The 19,594-nt window shown below is 36.4% G+C and overlaps 1 protein-coding gene across 1 annotated transcript; it reads left to right on the forward strand.

Annotated features, from left to right (window-relative positions):
• Positions 1 to 5,136: 5,136 nt before the first annotated feature.
• On the forward strand, positions 5,137 to 6,477 carry LOC132753627 (uncharacterized). The gene has a single exon (XM_060744124.1). The coding sequence runs from the start codon at positions 5,137 to 5,139 to the stop codon at positions 6,475 to 6,477; it is 1,341 nt and encodes a 446-aa protein (XP_060600107.1).
• The last annotated feature ends 13,117 nt before the right edge of the window (positions 6,478 to 19,594 follow it).

A 19,594-nucleotide genomic window follows, 5' to 3' on the forward strand; every position in this document is an offset into this window, starting at 1 on the left:
GGGGTCCCGTGAGCATGAAATAATACAAAAGAGATATATAACTTGTATTACGTTTTTGGTTTAGTTTTGACAAAAGACATATGAGCCGCGTCACGACAAAACCAACATAATGGGTTTGCGACCAGCATGGATCCAGACCAGCCTGCGCATCCGCGCAGTCTGATCAGGATCCATGCTGTTCGTTATCAGTTTTTCTACTTGTAATAGTGTTTGTAAGCGAACAGCATGGATCCTGGTCAGAATGCGCGGATGCGCAGGCTGGTCTGGATCCATGCTGGTCGCAAACGCATTACGTTGGTTTTGTCATGACGCGGCTCATATCAATTGTTACTTTTTTCTTATTTTAGTAGATAGAGTCTTGACGTTTTATGTTTCGTTCCTTATCTAGGCATCCTGATGACTACATTACCGGTTGTTCTGTGTTGCTGGATGATGTCGAGAATGTCGCATTCCCTGTTGATAACTCTAATGAGAAATAAAATATACAAGTGTGTTGTATGACTACAAGTTTAATACTGGAAATAAACTCTCAACTACTTTTTAAGTATGCGCATGTATACATTATAAAAACAGTCTCATATTACAAAGTTAAAAACCTTTGTAATATATCTGTAACTTTAAAATTGTAGTGTAAAATACACAAAGCATAATGTTGAGCTATTGAGAGACAAACAGTTGTATTGCAAAACAATCATTGTATCATAAGGAGGAACATAAATACCCTTTACACATGGATTTCATCATTGTTTTTACTGAAAGTTGGGTTTTATTGTATTTTTAAAACTGTTTACTAGTATCTTAAGATGGGAGATAAAGATAACAGGGTACGTAAACTCATACAATTGTACATTCAGTTTTGTTATATTGGATTGTATCGTAACTGGTGTTGCACTAACGAATAAACTAAATAAAATAATTGTCGTATGGTCCTTTTTCAAATGTAAGAAATGGTCTGTTTATGCCTGTAAGGACATAAAACATACGCCTTGATAAATAATTAAACAAGATAAACAATTTCTGGCGCAAACCAAGAGAAATATTTATACCAAAGTGCATAAATACAGATCCGAAATACATAAACGATCAATGGAAATATGCATGATAATGAAACATAATGAATACACAATTACCTGTAAGGACATAAACATACGCCTTGATAAATAAATAAATAAACAAGACAACAATTTCTGGCGCAAACCAAGAGAAATATTTATACCAAAGTGCGCATGCGTGAGGTGGATTTTCCGGGAAGTTTGTAAAAACTGAGGCCCGGCATGCAAATTATGTCAGAATGAAATATGAGAAATTAGTTGTTATAATGAGATGATGAAATGGAATGATATAGGAATGATATGGGATAATGGATTGTATATCGGACTGTAAACAGACAAATACAAGAGATATATATACAAATACAAGGACAAAATGATACATAAAAACGATATTCAAAAACACGAATATCGACCACATGACATACTTCCCCACTTTGGGGAATGTCGCCCCGACATTCATAAAATATTAAAGAGGAAGAGCTTGAATCAGACATTGCAAGTAGTAAGCTTAGACCATAAAGTAACTAAACTACTAGGTACTACATAACTAAATCTAAATACTGAAGGCAATTACAACCTGTGAGTAAATATATAATACCCGGGCAAAATACTTTAAACTCAAGCATGTTCCACAAAAATACCGTATGCCGCAAATCGCGAAAAATATATGTCACGCGGAAACAAAATTTTAATTTATCAGTAGAACTGTGAATTCATTGAAGAGGTGCACTCTCAACAATAAATCCTTTATTTTTAAAGTACTGTAAAGTACATTTATAAATTACCAAGGTAAAATATATGGTACATGGTATAAAACATAAAACGAAACACATCAGGTACTAAGCAACGCCTAACTTCAAAGTTGAAACACACCTAGACTATAAAGAAAAGAAAAGCATTAATCTAATTTCCAGTTATCATTTAGCATCCATCCGGGTTTCTTTCTAGTACGTTTCTGTCTCTGTAAATTGTTGTTGTTGTCCTTAGATGGATTTCTCAGTGCAGGAATAACATATTTAGAACCTGTAATAGAATGAGATGTTTTATTTGGAACAGAATAAGAAGTTTGAGTTGTTGACGTGACATCTTGTTTGCTGTTTGATGTTCCTGTAAAAGAAGTTGACATACAATTGTTAGAATCATGTATTGTGGCAGAATTGCTTTGTGAAATATTTGATGGACTATGTCACGGTTCGGGGCTGTTCGCTGTGTGGGGGAGAAGATGTGTGGGCGGCCGTGTGGCTCAGTCGGTGGAGCCGCGGTGCGGTATTCCGAGGGTCCCGGGTTCGAGTCCCGGTCAGGCTGCACATTTTTCTCACCCTGTGACATTTGGCGCCCAACGGGGGACCGTGACTGATATAGCTCAGAGTTTAATTTACATTGCTCTGAAACTCTGTGAAATTCGAGGACGAATTTCAATATAGCAGGGGAGTATGTCACGGTTCAGAACTGTTCACTATTTAGGCGAGAAGATGTGTAAGCGGCCGGATAGCTCAGTCGGTAGAGCCGCGGAACGGTATTCCGAAGGTCCCGGGTTCGAGTCCCGGTCAGGCTGCACATTTTTCTCACCCTGTTAACTGAACGCCAAATGTCACAGGGTGAGAAAAATGTGCAGCCTGACCAGGACTCGAACCCGGGACCCTCGGAATACCGTACCGCGGCTCTACCGACTGAGCTATCCGGCCGCTTACACATCTTCTCCCCTATATAGTGAACAGTTCTGAACCGTGACATTACTCCCCTGCGATATTGAAATTCGTCCTCGAATTTCACAGAGTTACAGAGCAATGTAAATTAAACTTTGAGCTATATCAGTCACGGGCCCCACGTTGGGCGCCAAATGTCACAGGGTGAGAAAAATGTGCAGCCTGACCGGGACTCGAACCCGGGACCCTCGGAATACCGCACCGCGGCTCCACCGACTGAGCCACACGGCCGCCCACACATCTTCTCCCCCACACAGCGAACAGCCCCGAACCGTGACATACTTCACCACAATATTGAAATTCGTCCTCGAATTTCACAAAGCTACAGAGCAATGCTTATTGTGGTGAAGTATGTCACGGTTCGGGGCTGTTCGCTGTGTGGGGGAGAAGATGTGTGGGCGGCCGTGTGGCTCAGTCGGTGGAGCCGCGGTGCGGTATTCCGAGGGTCCCGGGTTCGAGTCCCGGTCAGGCTGCACATTTTTCTCACCCTGTGACATTTGGCGCCCAACGGGGGACCGTGACTGAATACAGCTCAGAGTTTAATTCACATTGCTCTGTAACTCTGTGAAATTCGAGGACGAATTTCAATATAGCAGGGGAGTATGTCACGGTTCAGAACTGTTCACTATATAGGGGAGAAGATGTGTAAGCGGCCGGCTAGCTCAGTCGGTAGAGCCGCGGAACGGTGTTCCGAGGGTCCCGGGTTCGAGTCCCGGTCAGGCTGCACATTTTTCTCACCCTGTGACATTTGGCGCCCAACGTGGGGCCCGTGACTGATATAGCTCAAAGTTTAATTTACATTGCTCTGTAACTCTGTGAAATTCGAGGACGAATTTCAGTATAGTGGTGAGTATCCCCGCCTGTCACGCGGGAGACCGGGGTTCAATTCCCCGTCGGGGAACCAATAGGTTAACTGAACGCCAAATGTCACAGGGTGAGAAAAATGTGCAGCCTGACCGGGACTCGAACCCGGGACCCTCGGAATACCGTACCGCGGCTCTACCGACTGATATATCCGGCCGCTAACACATCTTCTCCCCTATATAGTGAACAGTTCTGAACCGAACATACTCCCCTGCTGTATTGAAATTCATCCTCAAATTTCGCAAAGTTACAGAGAAATGTGAATTTAACTCAGAGCTATATTAAGTCATGGTCCCCCGTTGGGCGCCAAATGTCACAGGGTGAGAAAAATGTGCAGTCTGACCGGAACTCGAACCTGGGACCCTCGGGATACCGTACCGCAGCTCTACCGACTGAGCCACACGGCCGCCCACACATCTTCTCCCCTATATAGTGAACAGTTCTGAAACGTGACATACTCCCCTGCTATATTGAAATTCGTCCTCGAATTTCACAGAGTTACAGAGCAATGTGAATTAAACTCTGAGCTGTATTCAGTCACGGTCCCCCGTTGGGCGCCAAATGTCACAGGGTGAGAAAAATGTGCAGCCTGACCGGGACTCGAACCCGGGACCCTCGGAATACCGCACCGCGGCTCCACCGACTGAGCCACACGGCCGCCCACACATCTTCTCCCCCACACTGGCCACCAATGTCGTATGGTCCTTTTTCAAATGTAAGAAATGGTCTGTTTATGCCTGTAAGGACATAAAACATACGCCTTGATAAATAATTAAACAAGATAAACAATTTCTGGCGCAAACCAAGAGAAATATTTATACCAAAGTGCATAAATACAGATCCGAAATACATAAACGATCAATGGAAATATGCATGATAATGAAACATAATGAATACACAATTACCTGTAAGGACATAAACATACGCCTTGATAAATAAATAAATAAACAAGACAACAATTTCTGGCGCAAACCAAGAGAAATATTTATACCAAAGTGCGCATGCGTGAGGTGGATTTTCCGGGAAGTTTGTAAAAACTGAGGCCCGGCATGCAAATTATGTCAGAATGAAATATGAGAAATTAGTTGTTATAATGAGATGATGAAATGGAATGATATAGGAATGATATGGGATAATGGAGTGTATATCGGACTGTAAACAGACAAATACAAAAGATATATATACAAATACAAGAACAAAATGATACATGAAAACGATATTCAAAAACACGAATATCGACCACATGACATAATGTTAAAAATAACTTATCAAATATAGCATACCATAGCAGATGTCAGAAAATGAGTGCGACGAAATCTTATTGTGACCTGTGCATTAGAGAAAACGTACGTCTTCGATATAAAGGAACTGTATTCTGTAGTGACTGTTTAGAAACGCTTTGCATGGTGTGTGAAAGACACCACAAGAAAAACAAAGCATCACTGGATCATAAGTTGATAAACTTAAAACAAACTACTCTAAAACAGAATGTTTTTAAACATGATGCAAACGAAATGAAGCAAAAGTTGAAAGCCATGGATCACACAGTGGAAATGTTATTACAGCATGAAGCAAATTTTCGAACCAAATTGGATGAAGAAAAAAAGGATGAAGCATATTGTATGGATAAAGTTAAAGGTCACATTGATTATTCCTTTGAAAAAGTTAAAACTGATGTTTTAACAGAAACGTCCACACGACGTAAACAGTTAACGACCGCGAGTACTAGTCAGACAGAATATTTGGAAAAACTGAAAGGTGAGATAACACGTTCGAATGACGTATTTGAAAATGCTTCCTTACAACATGAAATACCAAGGTCAGCCATGTACGGGGAGCTTGACAAGGAGCTTTTGGAGTATGAATCAAGGATCAACAAGCATAAGATAAAGGCAAGCTCTCTTTATTTCTGCGTGGTGGATAGCGCGTCATGTCTTGATATTTACCGACGGCTCGAAAAGTGTTTTCGTATTGAAAACGTAACAGATGAACTTGAATATCAAGTTGAAATGACGCAATTATATACACGCAAAACACCAAGAATAAACTTTGTCGGAGACAAAGTAGTTGATTGTGTGAAAATAATTAAATTGCCGGAGAGAAGAACAACTCCAAGATACTGCGTGTGGATAGACAAATACATCATTGTGTCCTTGCAAGAAGAACAGACACTGGAGATGTTTGATACCATAACTGGTGCTTTTATTTCGAGATACGTGTGGAAAAGTCAACCATGGGCAATCACTAGGGTAGACAATGCAAATTTTGCCGTTGCGTTCCCCAATGAAAAGACAATAACTCTGATGACAGTTCTAAACAAGTATATGAAAATTAAAAATGGCAGTACGCCAGTTCAAACATCTTTTGAGGTAAGTGCAGTCGCCTATAACTCTGAGGGCCAGATAATTTATGCTGCATCTATGACTGATGGAAGTCATATCGAGAAGTATGATGTTCAGGGCAAAGTACATGGCGCAGTTTTTCTTGAAAACAGCTCTGGTGGAATTTACAACATAACATACGATAGCAAGTTGAAATACCTGTTCGCATCTTGTCACGAGCCTGATAAGGTAGTTTGTTTGGATATTAACGGAACAAACATATTTGAATACAGTGAAGAAACATTAAAGAAACCTTGGTCAGTTGTCTTAGACGATACAGATAATGTTTATATTACATCTTACAAAGGGCAATGCATCCATCAGTTGAACAAAAAAGGCATCTTGAAAAACAAAGTAGTATCATCAAATGGAAAAGCGTTCATTCAGCCACTTGGTATGTGTTTTAACCAATACAAAAACAGATTTGTTCTTTTATTTGCAGAATCAGCGACCATGCAAATATTCAAACTCTGAATTCACCAGAAAAGTCGATTCAATACTATTGAATAATACTATAGGTCATGGATTATGTAAATCATGATATACTTTTCTTTGTATTTTCACACAAATTTTGCACATTCGTTGTTAAAAGAAACAGACGAGGGTCCCATGATAACATGTTGTGTTTTACGTGTGAGAAAAACGACAAAGCAGAAGCCCCTTGAGTGGACATTGTTTTTGAATGTGAACATGCTAACAATGATTAAATGTAGTTTTCTTGTAATTAGTTAAGCTATCGTGAATTTTTTATTTACGTAACATTTCTCTTACTTACTAATATTTTCCTTAAGATTGTTATGTTTCAAGTGTAATATTTTACTGTATTATAAAACATTACTTTTAAGGTTGTCACATAATATTTGTTTGTAGATTAGATAGAACATGACAGAATATATTTCATACAAAAATATAGACGTGCGTGTGCGGATAATCTCTGTCGGAAACATAGTACAGATAGTTGTCTGTGAGAAAAGAATTCAGTTGCCATCTCCTAGATAAACAAATGCCTTATAGGGTCCTTGAAAGAAAAAATGGACAATGGATATGTTAGATGTCATAACTGATGCTTTTGTTCCGAGGTTCGTGTGTTTAAGTCAGACATGGGAAATCACAAGGGTAGACAATGTCAAGTTTGCTGTTACATTCCCATATGAAAAGAAAATAATGGCCAGGCATTCACAGCAGTTTATACGGAAGAAAATGGAAGATATTTAATACAAACGAGGACACAAAAATACAGCTTTTATATAATATAATATATAATATGCACTTGTGCAAAACAGTATAATGTCAGCGTATAATAGTCAAACACATTTGCGGTCAACAGTGATCATAATTACTTTGTGTGTGTTTATTACTTATAATTATACCTACTTTTTAAAATGCCCCAATTATGTTGTATATAATTTCAATGAATCAATTGTGTTGCAAGCTTAAAACAATCAATGTGTGTATTTAGTATTTTTGTCGCGGAGCATCATCGTACATGCTCCGCGACAAAAATACTAAATACACACATTGATTGTTTTAAGCTTGCAACACAATTGATTCAATTTAATGGTTCTCCGCGATTAGCTAAATTTATGTTTAATGTATATTTTGTTACACAGACCTGTCTATGATATCGGATACCATTATATATCAAATTTTCATAATCCACGTACATGTTGTATAAGAGAAATAAACTTAATTGACTAAAATCTGTGTATAATTATGATAATGCATATGCATCTTTCGAAAACTATTTTGATAGTGTTCTTCATATTGAGCAAACTGTAAAGAATGTGACAGATGTCCTACTTTAACCCATTTAAATGTGGAAATTAACTTTAATGATTTTGTCTCATGTTCGACTCCACAAATCTTTAATCTTAATACTAAACACGACAATATGAACAGTAAAGATGTGAATTAGGACAGTTCTAGAAATGTGTCAAGAAAAATATGAGGTCAGACCTGCGTGTGCAGAATAGTTAGATTAACGAAGACAACTCATTAAATTCGAAAATTAAATTTATCGCAACTGTTGTTAGTGTCTTAAGCACTATCGGGTGTTATGGCTCATAACCGAATTGTCTGTGTTAAACTGTTTGATTGTATTGTTTGATAAAAGAACTGTGCAGTAACACATCTACTTCATGTGTCAGCTTGCAGTAAATGATACAGTGATGCAAGATGCTTGTAATCACAATAACATATACGCATTAATATGGTGATTTCGTTTCTACACTGTGAAAATATCTCAGCATTGTTCTGTTTGCATATTCGATCACCACTAGTGTCAAGACCATTGCAAATGCCTCAAAGATTGATTGTTTTGAAATATGTTCTTAACATCAGCCCACTGAGGTCTTAACCTATAATCACTTGCTTAAACTACATGTACTAGGTCGCCTATCCCTTTAAATGACCAATTGGATATTAAGGGATATAGATAAAGGACGGGTTATACGGGTGACAGTAGAATATGACTAGATAATTGAAGACAGACAGTGAGAGTTTACATACGGAATATTATGTTGCTGTAGCTTTCTGAGGTTTTGTATTTTGAATATCTTTTTCTGGAAGATTTATATCTCGTGCAAAAGAATTTCCTTACACTGCGAATAGCAAATTGCATGGCCTCAGAAAGCTTCTACTATTATACCTGTGAATTCTAAGACAAAAAGAATTTCAATTTACATGTACTGAACTTGGATTATTTATTTGAGAAACAGAAATATAGCTGTCAAAAATAAAACCGATGAATGACCACCGTTATGAATCTGAATCTATTTACTACTCCACTTGGGAGTTTATTTATTGTAGATTTTCATATGCATTGAATCTTCTTATTAGATATAAACTTAAAAAAACTTCAGTCCGTAAAAAAATGTACAATTTATTAGTATATAAAACCCTGTAAACGACCTTCCTGGTTTTCTGCCCGATCACACTCATTAATGGCACATCCGCTACTGAGACCAAATATGCAAGAGGTCCCTTCATAATGGTCTCATTAGCACGTTTTCACTGTATCACGGTGTCAAGGGTATACGCATCATTTTTCCGCGTACCGTCGATAATTTATCATCCTGCGCGCAGCACCGTATCATTTTAGACAAAACAAACACTTAAACACAACATGCATGATGGAAAACGACCTGAAAGTCACACTTTTGAGGTAAGTGTATTCATAAAAGTGTGTCTACGGAATATTATGATCATTGAAGCTTATTTCTTTACCTAGTTTTTATCAAAGACTTGTACGATTTCTTTGTTTTAATGAAAACAGCTAGAGCTGGCTTGGGGAAAATGATCATTTGCAAAAATTTTAAAAGGAGAAAATTATGTTGTCAATCAAAATATTTATTTGATATAACTGTAAGCATCAAAGATATGTATACAAAAAGTATTGCACACAAATTTAAGCTGTTTAATTTCTTTAAAAAGTCATAAAAGCGTGACAACTGACCGAGTTCTTGGTACCGTATCATGGGTCCGCACCGAAAATTGTGGCACCGTATACATTTGCGCTAGACTTGCCCGCATCATGATGATTAACCTAATGGTGAATAATCTTATTTGTATTTCTTTATTGTTGCCCATCTGGCCGAAGCATGTAGATGTATATTAATTATTTACAAACCGGATGAAAATGCATGAATACTAGTCAGTTCTAGAAGCAAACCTGGTTCTTTGTGTGTCCGGCGTAAACACATGGGATCGAAAGAATCTGAGCCTTTACTTTATTATTAAGATCGGTTCGATTAGGACAACCTGAGTGCAAATTGCTGACTTTATTATGCATGTAAAGAAGCAAGTTTATAATGAAAATGTTATGTATATCTAACACAAATATGCATATATCATTGTTACCATTTTATACATACTCTTTGAGATAGTGCTTACAGAGAGAGTTTCGAAAGAAAAAAATCAAGCTTCCTACTCAATCCGTGCAATATAATATTTGTCAATTACAGACTGGTCAATTATCATGTAAATGAAATGTTTATAAATAAAATATTGTTATAACTAAAGAATTTGAGTAAATACATTGGAAGAGTAAAGAATCGAAGCCGAGACTTCTAGACTGAAACGGCGGACTTGGAATTCTGGCATCGCTTGTCGAGGCGCCATGTTTCCTTGAGCAAGAATCTTAAATTGTTGTGGTTAAAGTTATCTATAAGTTTTATAATAGTCTATCAATAACTGGAACTACAAGGAGAAATACAAGCATGCCGACACAAATATGTAATGGATACAGTACGAGTTTTCCTTCAAAAGTGTCTTCTTACAGACATAAGAAGACAATTTTGAAGAAAATACGAGTAACTGTATCTGACTTATACGACGTTTAATTGTAAAGAACCGATAAATTAATAAACACATTTAATTATAAATAGATCTATGTATGTTCACGTTGAAAATATAAAACTATAGAAAATATTTGCAAGGCCTTTAAGCTTTGGGCAGTGGAGGGTGTAGGTAAATTGTATTCGCACGGAACTTTCGTGCACTTAGTCAATCGGACATAATTCACTTTCATTTATGATAAACAATGTTGAAATGGCTGTCATCAATTGACAGAATGTCAAATTTACTAAAATCGATTATGTCAGTCAACATTGAAATCGTCTCTAACTTGTAATGCGTCAATGTTATATGGATTACGTTTTGGACCCCAAATTTAGTAAGTTTCCTTATTCACATGCTTACCTTAACGCAATGTTCAGCCGTTTATGGCAGTTGATTTTTTTTGTATGTGGGCCGGTGGGTACAGTAAATGTCAACTATTCAACTATTCGACAAATTCAATGTTGAATGGCGCGAAAAGTATTTTGTGAGAATGTAAAATCTTGCTACTTTATCTATAAAAATATAGAAAGGCGGACAAAACTTTAAGAAAAAATGGAACATGTCAAAAGCAGTCCTTTAATTGTCCCAAGAAGGACACCGTATATTTCAACTGCACTAAAAGGAAAGTTTGTTTGTTTGTTTGTTTCATTTTACGCCTTTTACCAACAGTATTTCAGTCTTATAGGCGGGTAGCTTCCTAACTATCGTTCCTGGAGAGTTACACCAGTACTAGACTACCTTCATCAGCGCTTAACTACCAAACCATCTCCCGGGGATCGAACCCACGCCAGAGAGGTAACTGGATTAGAAGTCATCGACTCTAACCCCTCGACCACGGAGGCGGTTACGTGGAAAGTAACGGTTATTTAAAAAGTGTCTTCTTACTATTGTGGCTGATTTTGAACACTTTTGTGCGTCGCGATGTCATATTGTCGCTCGATTCAAATCGAAGGATTTCAAATCGGCGCGCTGTCGTCTTGTGGTCCTGTCTCCAGCGCGACACGCCAAACTGTGCGTTGTCGTGCGGCGCGATGTCGCCCTGTCGCTGGCTTATAAGCCAATCCTTCAATTTGAACCGAGCGACAATGTGACATCGCAACAACATGCCGCACGACAACGCGCCGTTTGGCGTGCCGCGCTAGAGACAGGACGACAAGGCGACAGCGCGACAACGCACCGTTTGTTGCTTTGTCGTATTGTCGCTAGCGACAAGACGAAAAGGCGATAACGATATAGGTTGCGTCGTCGCTATCGACAACGCAATGCACATTGTACCAAATCAGCCACCATACATAGTTGCCACCTTTCTTTAATTCAGTAACATGCGTAAGTTACGAGCCCAGTCAATTAGTAAAGTAACTAAAATTCAAATGTAAAAAAGAAATACTATTTTAGAAATATGAGTTTTGACTTGCTTGTGTGTTGTTTTAACAAATTTGAGAGTGAAATTTTAATTACTGATATCTGCAAATACTATGCAATTCCCTAGTCCAAAGAAAAGTTCAACTTCACAACAAACATAAAATGCAACCGCTACGAAAGCATAGAATTTTAATATGAAATTATCTTTAAAAAAACTATGGTGGTCCAGATTGCTTCCACTGCCCCGCTTACCCTAACCGATAACCAACATCTACCTCTTCTTGTCAATCCTACAATAAAAAATAACACCCCCCCCCCCCCCCAAATAAAAATACAAAAAAAACAAAACAGTTAAACACATTTTAAAGTACATGTATGCAGCATTACCGCGCAAAAAGAAGCGGTGCCATGGTTCTGCATGATACGGTACCATGTTTATCAAAGTTTTCTTGTTTTTACAACATTATTTTGCATTATTTGTATAAAATTGGTATGTTATCAGCTCGGGTCAATGCTTTTTGTGATCATTTGACATATGATACTTCTTCCGACAGCTTTACTTTCGGAAAAGGATGAAAAATGTTCGCATCAAGGACACAAATGTTTCACATGTATAAAAGTGTTTTCATTAGTTTCAGGTTATAATAGACAAATATTGTTGCAAAATGTTTTGTACACATAGATGAATCATTCAAAACTTCCGTGATGTATGCAATCTCTCTAAATAAAATCAATTTTAGTAAGAAATTTTCGCATTTTTGAATTTACCTCTGGCACTTTTCAGAAGATTACGTAAGAATGATACGGTGTTGCGCGCAGGATGATAAATTATCGGCGGAACGCGGAAAAATGATGCGTATACCCTTGACACCGTGTGTATTTGGATTACATGTACACTATTCGCGTTTGATGATAAACTGTATTTATGTATAAATAGAATGTAATAATTACGAATATAAAAGTGCTGGTCTCTCATAATAGCCTAATTTAACTCGAAACGTACGTAATTATCATCGTTGTACATTGGAGACAGCCTTCACATGAGAAAAGTTGTTTTTAAATAGACTTAAACTTCATATTAAGCAAAAGTTGGACAGTGATTTATGTAAGAGATGATATAGTGATCCGATTTTTATAAATTGTAGCGATTTACATGATTTCTATCTTCAGCAAAATTTTGAATTGTCGTTCCTGGGTACTTAAGTTTTAAAAAGATAAAGCTTACTTGCTGTCGAGGCTGCTGAGTAAATTTTAATGGTTCTGTTTTTGTGGATGCTGTCAGAACATCTGAGTACCATTCCGGTGGCTCGGTGTTGATGGATGCTGCCAAGGCTGCTGATTACTCTTTCCTTTTTGTGTTGGATGGTGTTGGGGCTTTGTAGTACATTTCCGGTGGTTCTCTGTTGCTGGATGCTATCAGAGCTGCTGAGTACCTTTCCTTTTTTGTGTTTATGAATGGTGTTGGGGCCTCTAATTAAGTACCTTTTCTATGGTTCTGTGTATCTTCCCTGCTGTCGGCGTTACGTTCAATAATAGTCGCCCTTGATTGTGTATATTTTCCCAATGAGAAATATATTTACAAGTGCAATCTTAAAGAAAAATCAATAATATATAGTTAAAGAAGCTTCTTTTATTTCAGACTAAAGAGAAGAAAGTTGGCCTATTAAATACTTTTCCACATTGAAATTGTCAATTTGATTTGCACAAAGGTCTAATTGTGACTTGAAAATTGTCGTGTATAATACACATACGGACTTACCGTTCCTACAATATTCAGTTATTATTGGTCTATGCAAAACGATTATTCTATCACTTTATTTGCTTTCATAAAGTGAGAAATAACATTACTTGAAGTTGGACTGATTGGTAAATGCATGTGTTTGTTCAGTTGTACATTTATATTCTTAGATTGTTTATCTAGATAAGGAAGTTTAGGAAACATTAGTAACAGTGTCGTTTGTCGTTTCACATATAAATTTTAGCGTAATCGATATTACAATTGCTTGCTAACTAAAAATTATCAAAAATAATTTTGAAAATTACGTATAATAAATAATACAGATTGGAAAATGAGTGCAATAAGTTCTTATTGTGATCCGTGTAGCAGAGAAAATGCTAGTCTTCGATATAAAGGATCTGTGTTCTGTTCTCACTGTTTAGAAACGCTTTGTAGGGTGTGTGAAAGACACCACAAGAAAAACAAAGCATCACTGGATCATAAGTTGATATATGGAATACAGAAAGCTTCAAAATATGTTGAAATGAAACAACAGCTGAAAGTTATGGAACAAACAGTGGACATTTTGTTAGAAAAAGAAGCAATCTTTCTAAACAAATTGGAAGAAGGAATAAAGGATGAAGAATATTGTATGGAAAAGCTAAAAAGTCATCTTGATTATTGCTTTGAAAGAGTTAAAGCTGATGTTTTATCAGAAACGTCTTCACGCCGTACAAAGTTAACCACAGCAAGTGTAAGTCAGACAAAATCTTTAAAAATTCTAAAAGGCAACATTAAACGTTCGACAGAGGCACTTAAAAATTCTTCGGGAGCAAGTTACAGAGCGCTGGAAAAAAAGGTCTTGGAGCATACATCAAAAGTCAGGGAGTATGAGGGAGATACAAGCTCACAGTTCTTTACTGTGGTGGAGAGCGCTTCATGTCTAGATATATACCGACGAATAGACAGGTGTGTTCGTATTAAAGACGAAACTGTTAAACTTGACTAATCAAGTCGATTGAATACTATTAAATAACACTATTGGTGATAGATTATGTACTGCGTGATATGCTTTTCTTCTTATTTTCACAAAGTTTGCACATAAAAATATGAAGATGAGGCCCCATTATGTAATATTGTGTTTTAGGTGTAAGAAAAACGACGACAAAACATGACTCTTTCGTGGCATTCTTCTTGAATGTAAACATGTTAAATATGTAGTCATTGGACATTAAAGAAACCGTGGTCAGTTGTTTTTTCGACGCAAATAATGTTAACATATTATTAAGGTCGGTGTGCAAGAGAGACATTTTGAAAAACAATTTAATATCATCAAATGGTAAAGAATTCTTTCTCCTACTGGGCATCTGTTAATCCAAATTTGCTCTATTGTGTGCAGAAACAGCATACGTGCAAATATTCAATCTCTGAATCTAAAATTACCTTTGAAACTCATTTTACCGACTACCCATGGACTGCATGTAATATATGCATGTGTCTTTTGCACCTTCTCAAAGTGTGAACATTCGTAGTTGAAATGGAAGCGTCCAGTATAAAATGTTGTGTTATCATGTATGAGGAAAACCACATATACATTACCATACAATGAAATTTGTTCTGAGACATGCATATATTAACTATGATTTTGAGAATTATTGCTGAACTTATGTTTAATTCTTTATTTACGTTACATATCACATTCTCATTAATGGCTCCTTTAACATTATGATTCAAGTTTATTAAAAAAAAAATTAGTGTCACAGTAATAATTTTGAATATATATTCCATATCAACCAGAATACAAGAACGTTAATGCACTTGTGCAAAACAGTATAAGGTGTACGTATTATATTCAGATAACAACAGTTATTATTGTGTCCCTTTTCCTCTGTATGTGTGCGTGCGTGTGTGCGCGCATGTGTGCGCGCATGTGTGCGTGTGTGTGCGCGCGCTTTTTTTTTTGAATTGCAAACCAGTGTCCTCACTGAACCATAAAAACGTGCCCTCATTAGTACGTGTGCATGTGTGTTCATTTTTATTTTGTTAATATACTTTTATTTCATTTCATTTTTACACATTGTTAATTATGTCCAAAAATGCTTTATTTTTCTATTCTTAAAAGCTTTAATTTTTGTTTTTTTTGTTTTATATTTATCAAACACGTACTCATTGGCTAATTATCTGAAGTAACTTTTGCTCTTGTTGCTTTTTGGAAATTAATACAGATAAAGGGATTTAGTTTTTTATGTTATTCAAAATACTAATTTGTTTACATTTAGCTAATTTTATGACAAATAATTTCACATTCAACTCTACTTTCGTCTAACCATTATTTAAATGTAAAAAACAACTAATGTGGGCTCTTTCTAAAGAAGAAAACGTTTATTGCATAATGTGCCTTTGTGATGCATAATATGCCTTTGAATGATCTTGTTATTTTGTACATAGATTATTACAAATGAATCAGTCATGTTGCACTTTATTCACATAATTTTGTTGTTTAATAAACTTATGTAATTTACATTTAAAGTTTTCTTCATTCCTCATTTCTTGAGATACCTCAATATTGAACAAACGGAATAAAGCATGGCAGGTTGTAAATTGGGAACTCTCAAAAAATATGTTCATATATTTTTTGCCAGGAGAGCATTGACTATAACATGACTACTTCTCTAAATTCACTCCAGTTAGTGACTGTAAAGACATTTTGAATAGTATCCGGTAAAGTTAACCGTTTGACATATAATTAATATGATAAGATAATATAATTGTTTACTCATTGAGGTCCTTATTCGTAATTAATGCAAAAAAGCTTACAATATTATAAATAAATTATCATTTTAGTTTGTAGATTAAAGTTAAAGTTTTCATGTAAGATGAAATAAAGAGGAGACTTTTATTAAATATAAAGCTCCATGATATAATGAATTAACTTTACTAGTATATAGTTTGAGCAAAATGTTATCGGTTATTAAGTAAGTAACTATATTTGTTTCTTGCTCTTTATTCAACAAAAATTTGATCCGTCCAAATGTTATTTAATCGTCAATGGATTCATTAGGAGAGCGCCGTCATTGCATTTTTAATTTAAATAAAGCGTCTAGAATTCAAATGCATGTCATTGAATTTACTAGAAAGCGTCTGGAATTCAAATGTATTGTGAGTAGAAAGTGACGTGAATTCAAATGTCATTGAACTGTGAATAGAAAGTGACATGGATTCAAATGTTATTGAATTGTAAATGGTAAGCACCATGAAATTTACTAACTGTTACTGAACTGAAAATATATTTATAAACGTTAAAGGCATAGTTTGTCACAGAAATCCGTGCTTTTTTAATCTATAGAAATGCCAACGTGTGTTTAATTATGTTTTACAGTAGATTTAGAGCATATTTGATGTTTAACAACTGAAGTAAGTAGCACTGAACATGCAGTTATTTGTCGTCAATGTAGCAAAATGTAAGCAAAGAAGTATTTTTACTTCCATTCACTTTAATTATACAAATTGCCAACAGAGCAAAAGGAAGCAAAATATATCTAAATGACGATTGAGTATTTCATTTGGAAACTGTAAAGATAACAAAAATAAAACGATTTTGAAAAATAAAAATGATAGCATTTCTGAGGCATTATACCATGATTAATTATTTAACAATACAGAAAAGGTGCATTTTTGCCAGAAGAATATTGACTTCAATTGATTTGTAAAGTTTTCAAAAATGCTGTTATTTTCCCAGGACACAAGTATGACCATTTTATGCGGCTGAAATTGGTACATCTGATATATATTTTAAGGGTTTATTTGTTAATTTAAAACCATATGAGATTTAACCCATTACTTCATATACACGCCTTTTAACGCCTTTTTCACCCCCCCCCCCCTTTTTTGTTGTCTCAAATGATGAAAAAATGCCTTATTTAGGCCCCAAACACTTGTTTTTGTTTGAGAAATGTTGTTAAAAAAATTGACCTCTTTTTCGGCGCGGCCCCCCAACCAAAAGATACATCAGGGGGTTGCCAGAAGGGGGATGTGCCCCCTTCTGTTTTGGGGGGTTTGAAGGGGGGCGGAGTCCCCCTCATCGCCAAGAAAATTTTGGACTTGTGAGAGGCTGTAAATGACCCCAGATTGATCATAAGGTAACGTGTAACCAACGCTGAAAAGCATTTGACTCTATCTCAATCCATTGAGAAGTTGCAGCACTTTGAAATCAATTTTGATGGAAAAAATCAACGCAAAATAGCGATTTTTGGCAATTTTGAGATGTCCCCTCGTTGCCATGGTAACAGAAAATTTAAGCCTGAGCATGTTGTTGCAAGGGCAATGGTCCAGTCAACATTTGTGCCAAGTTTGATTAGTGTTGAAGTAGTTTTTATATTATTATAGCAATTTGAACTTGTAACGGGAGACTTTTCAATGAAAACAGCCATTTTTCACAAAATGCTCATGAAGTAATGGGTTAATGAAAAAAATAAAAAATCTACAAAAACAACAATTTTTCATCAAATTTATATGACAGGCCATGTTTAAACATGAAAAAAACGCGATTTAGGGTAATTTGAAGTATTTTCATCATTTTCTGTTAACCCATTACTTCATATACACGCCTTTTAACGCCTTTTTCACCCCCCCCCCCTTTTTTGTTGTCTCAAATGATGAAAAAATGCCTTATTTAGGCCCCAAACACTTGTTTTTGTTTGAGAAATGTTGTTAAAAAAATTGACCTCTTTTTCGGCGCGGCCCCCCAACCAAAAGATACATCAGGGGGTTGCCAGAAGGGGGATGTGCCCCCTTCTGTTTTGGGGGGTTTGAAGGGGGCGGAGTCCCCCTCATCGCCAAGAAAATTTTGGACTTGTGAGAGGCTGTAAATGACCCCAGATTGATCATAAGGTAACGTGTAACCAACGCTGAAAAGCATTTGACTCTATCTCAATCCATTGATAAGTTGCAGCACTTTGAAATCAATTTTGATGGAAAAAATCAACGCAAAATAGTGATTTTTGGCAATTTTGAGATGTCCCCTCGTTGCCATGGTAACAGAAAATTTAAGTCTGAGCATGTTGTTGCAAGGACAATGGTCCAGTCAACATTTGTGCCAAGTTTGATTAGTGTTGAAGCAGTTTTTATAGTATTATAGCAATTTGAACTTGTAACGGGAGACTTTTCAATGAAAACAGCCATTTTTCACAAAATGCTCATGAAGCAATGGGTTAATGAAAAAAATAAAAAAATCTACAAAACAACAATTTTTCTTCAAATTTATATGACAGGCCATGTTTAAACATGAAAAAACGCGATTTAGGGTAATTTCAAGTATTTTCATCATTTTCAGTTAACCCATTACTTCATATACACGCCTTTTAACGCCTTTTTCACCCCCCCCCTTTTTTGTTGTCTCAAATGATGAAAAAATGCCTTATTTAGGCCCCAAACACTTGTTTTTGTTTGAGAAATGTTGTTAAAAAAATTGACCTCTTTTTCGGCGCGGCCCCCCAACCAAAAGATACATCAGGGGGTTGCCAGAAGGGGGATGTGCCCCCTTCTGTTTTGGGGGGTTTGAAGGGGGGCGGAGTCCCCCTCATCGCCAAGAAAATTTTGGACTTGTGAGAGGCTGTAAATGACCCCAGATTGATCATAAGGTAACGTGTAACCAACGCTGAAAAGCATTTGACTCTATCTCAATCCATTGATAAGTTGCAGCACTTTGAAATCAATTTTGATGGAAAAAATCAACGCAAAATAGTGATTTTTGGCAATTTTGAGATGTCCCCTCGTTGCCATGGTAACAGAAAATTTAAGTCTGAGCATGTTGTTGCAAGGACAATGGTCCAGTCAACATTTGTGCCAAGTTTGATTAGTGTTGAAGCAGTTTTTAGAGTATTATAGCAATTTGAACTTGTAACGGGAGACTTTTCAATGAAAACAGCCATTTTTCACAAAATGCTCATGAAGCAATGGGTTAACTAAAATGTCATGACAACTTATATTCTTAGCATACACAAAAATTTGTTACAAGATAAATTAAGGGAGGCAACTCGAATACCATTCATTAGAATAGAAAATTACAGTTATCTCAACTCATGGACTTATCATGTGTCTATCGGGGAATTACCGGAGTTGAACGGGATAAATCGACTGTTTCCGTATAGTTTCGGAACGTCGTTATGGAGATCC

This window comes from Ruditapes philippinarum, unplaced genomic scaffold (assembly GCF_026571515.1).
Source record: "Ruditapes philippinarum isolate M1 unplaced genomic scaffold, ASM2657151v2 ctg1336_1_1_1_1, whole genome shotgun sequence".
NCBI lineage: Eukaryota > Metazoa > Mollusca > Bivalvia > Venerida > Veneridae > Ruditapes > Ruditapes philippinarum.

Excerpts from the sequence above, each read along its gene's own strand:
- LOC132753627 (XM_060744124.1), top strand. The coding sequence starts at position 5,137 with ATGAAGCAAAAGTTGAAAGCCATGGATCACACAGTGGAAATGTTATTA.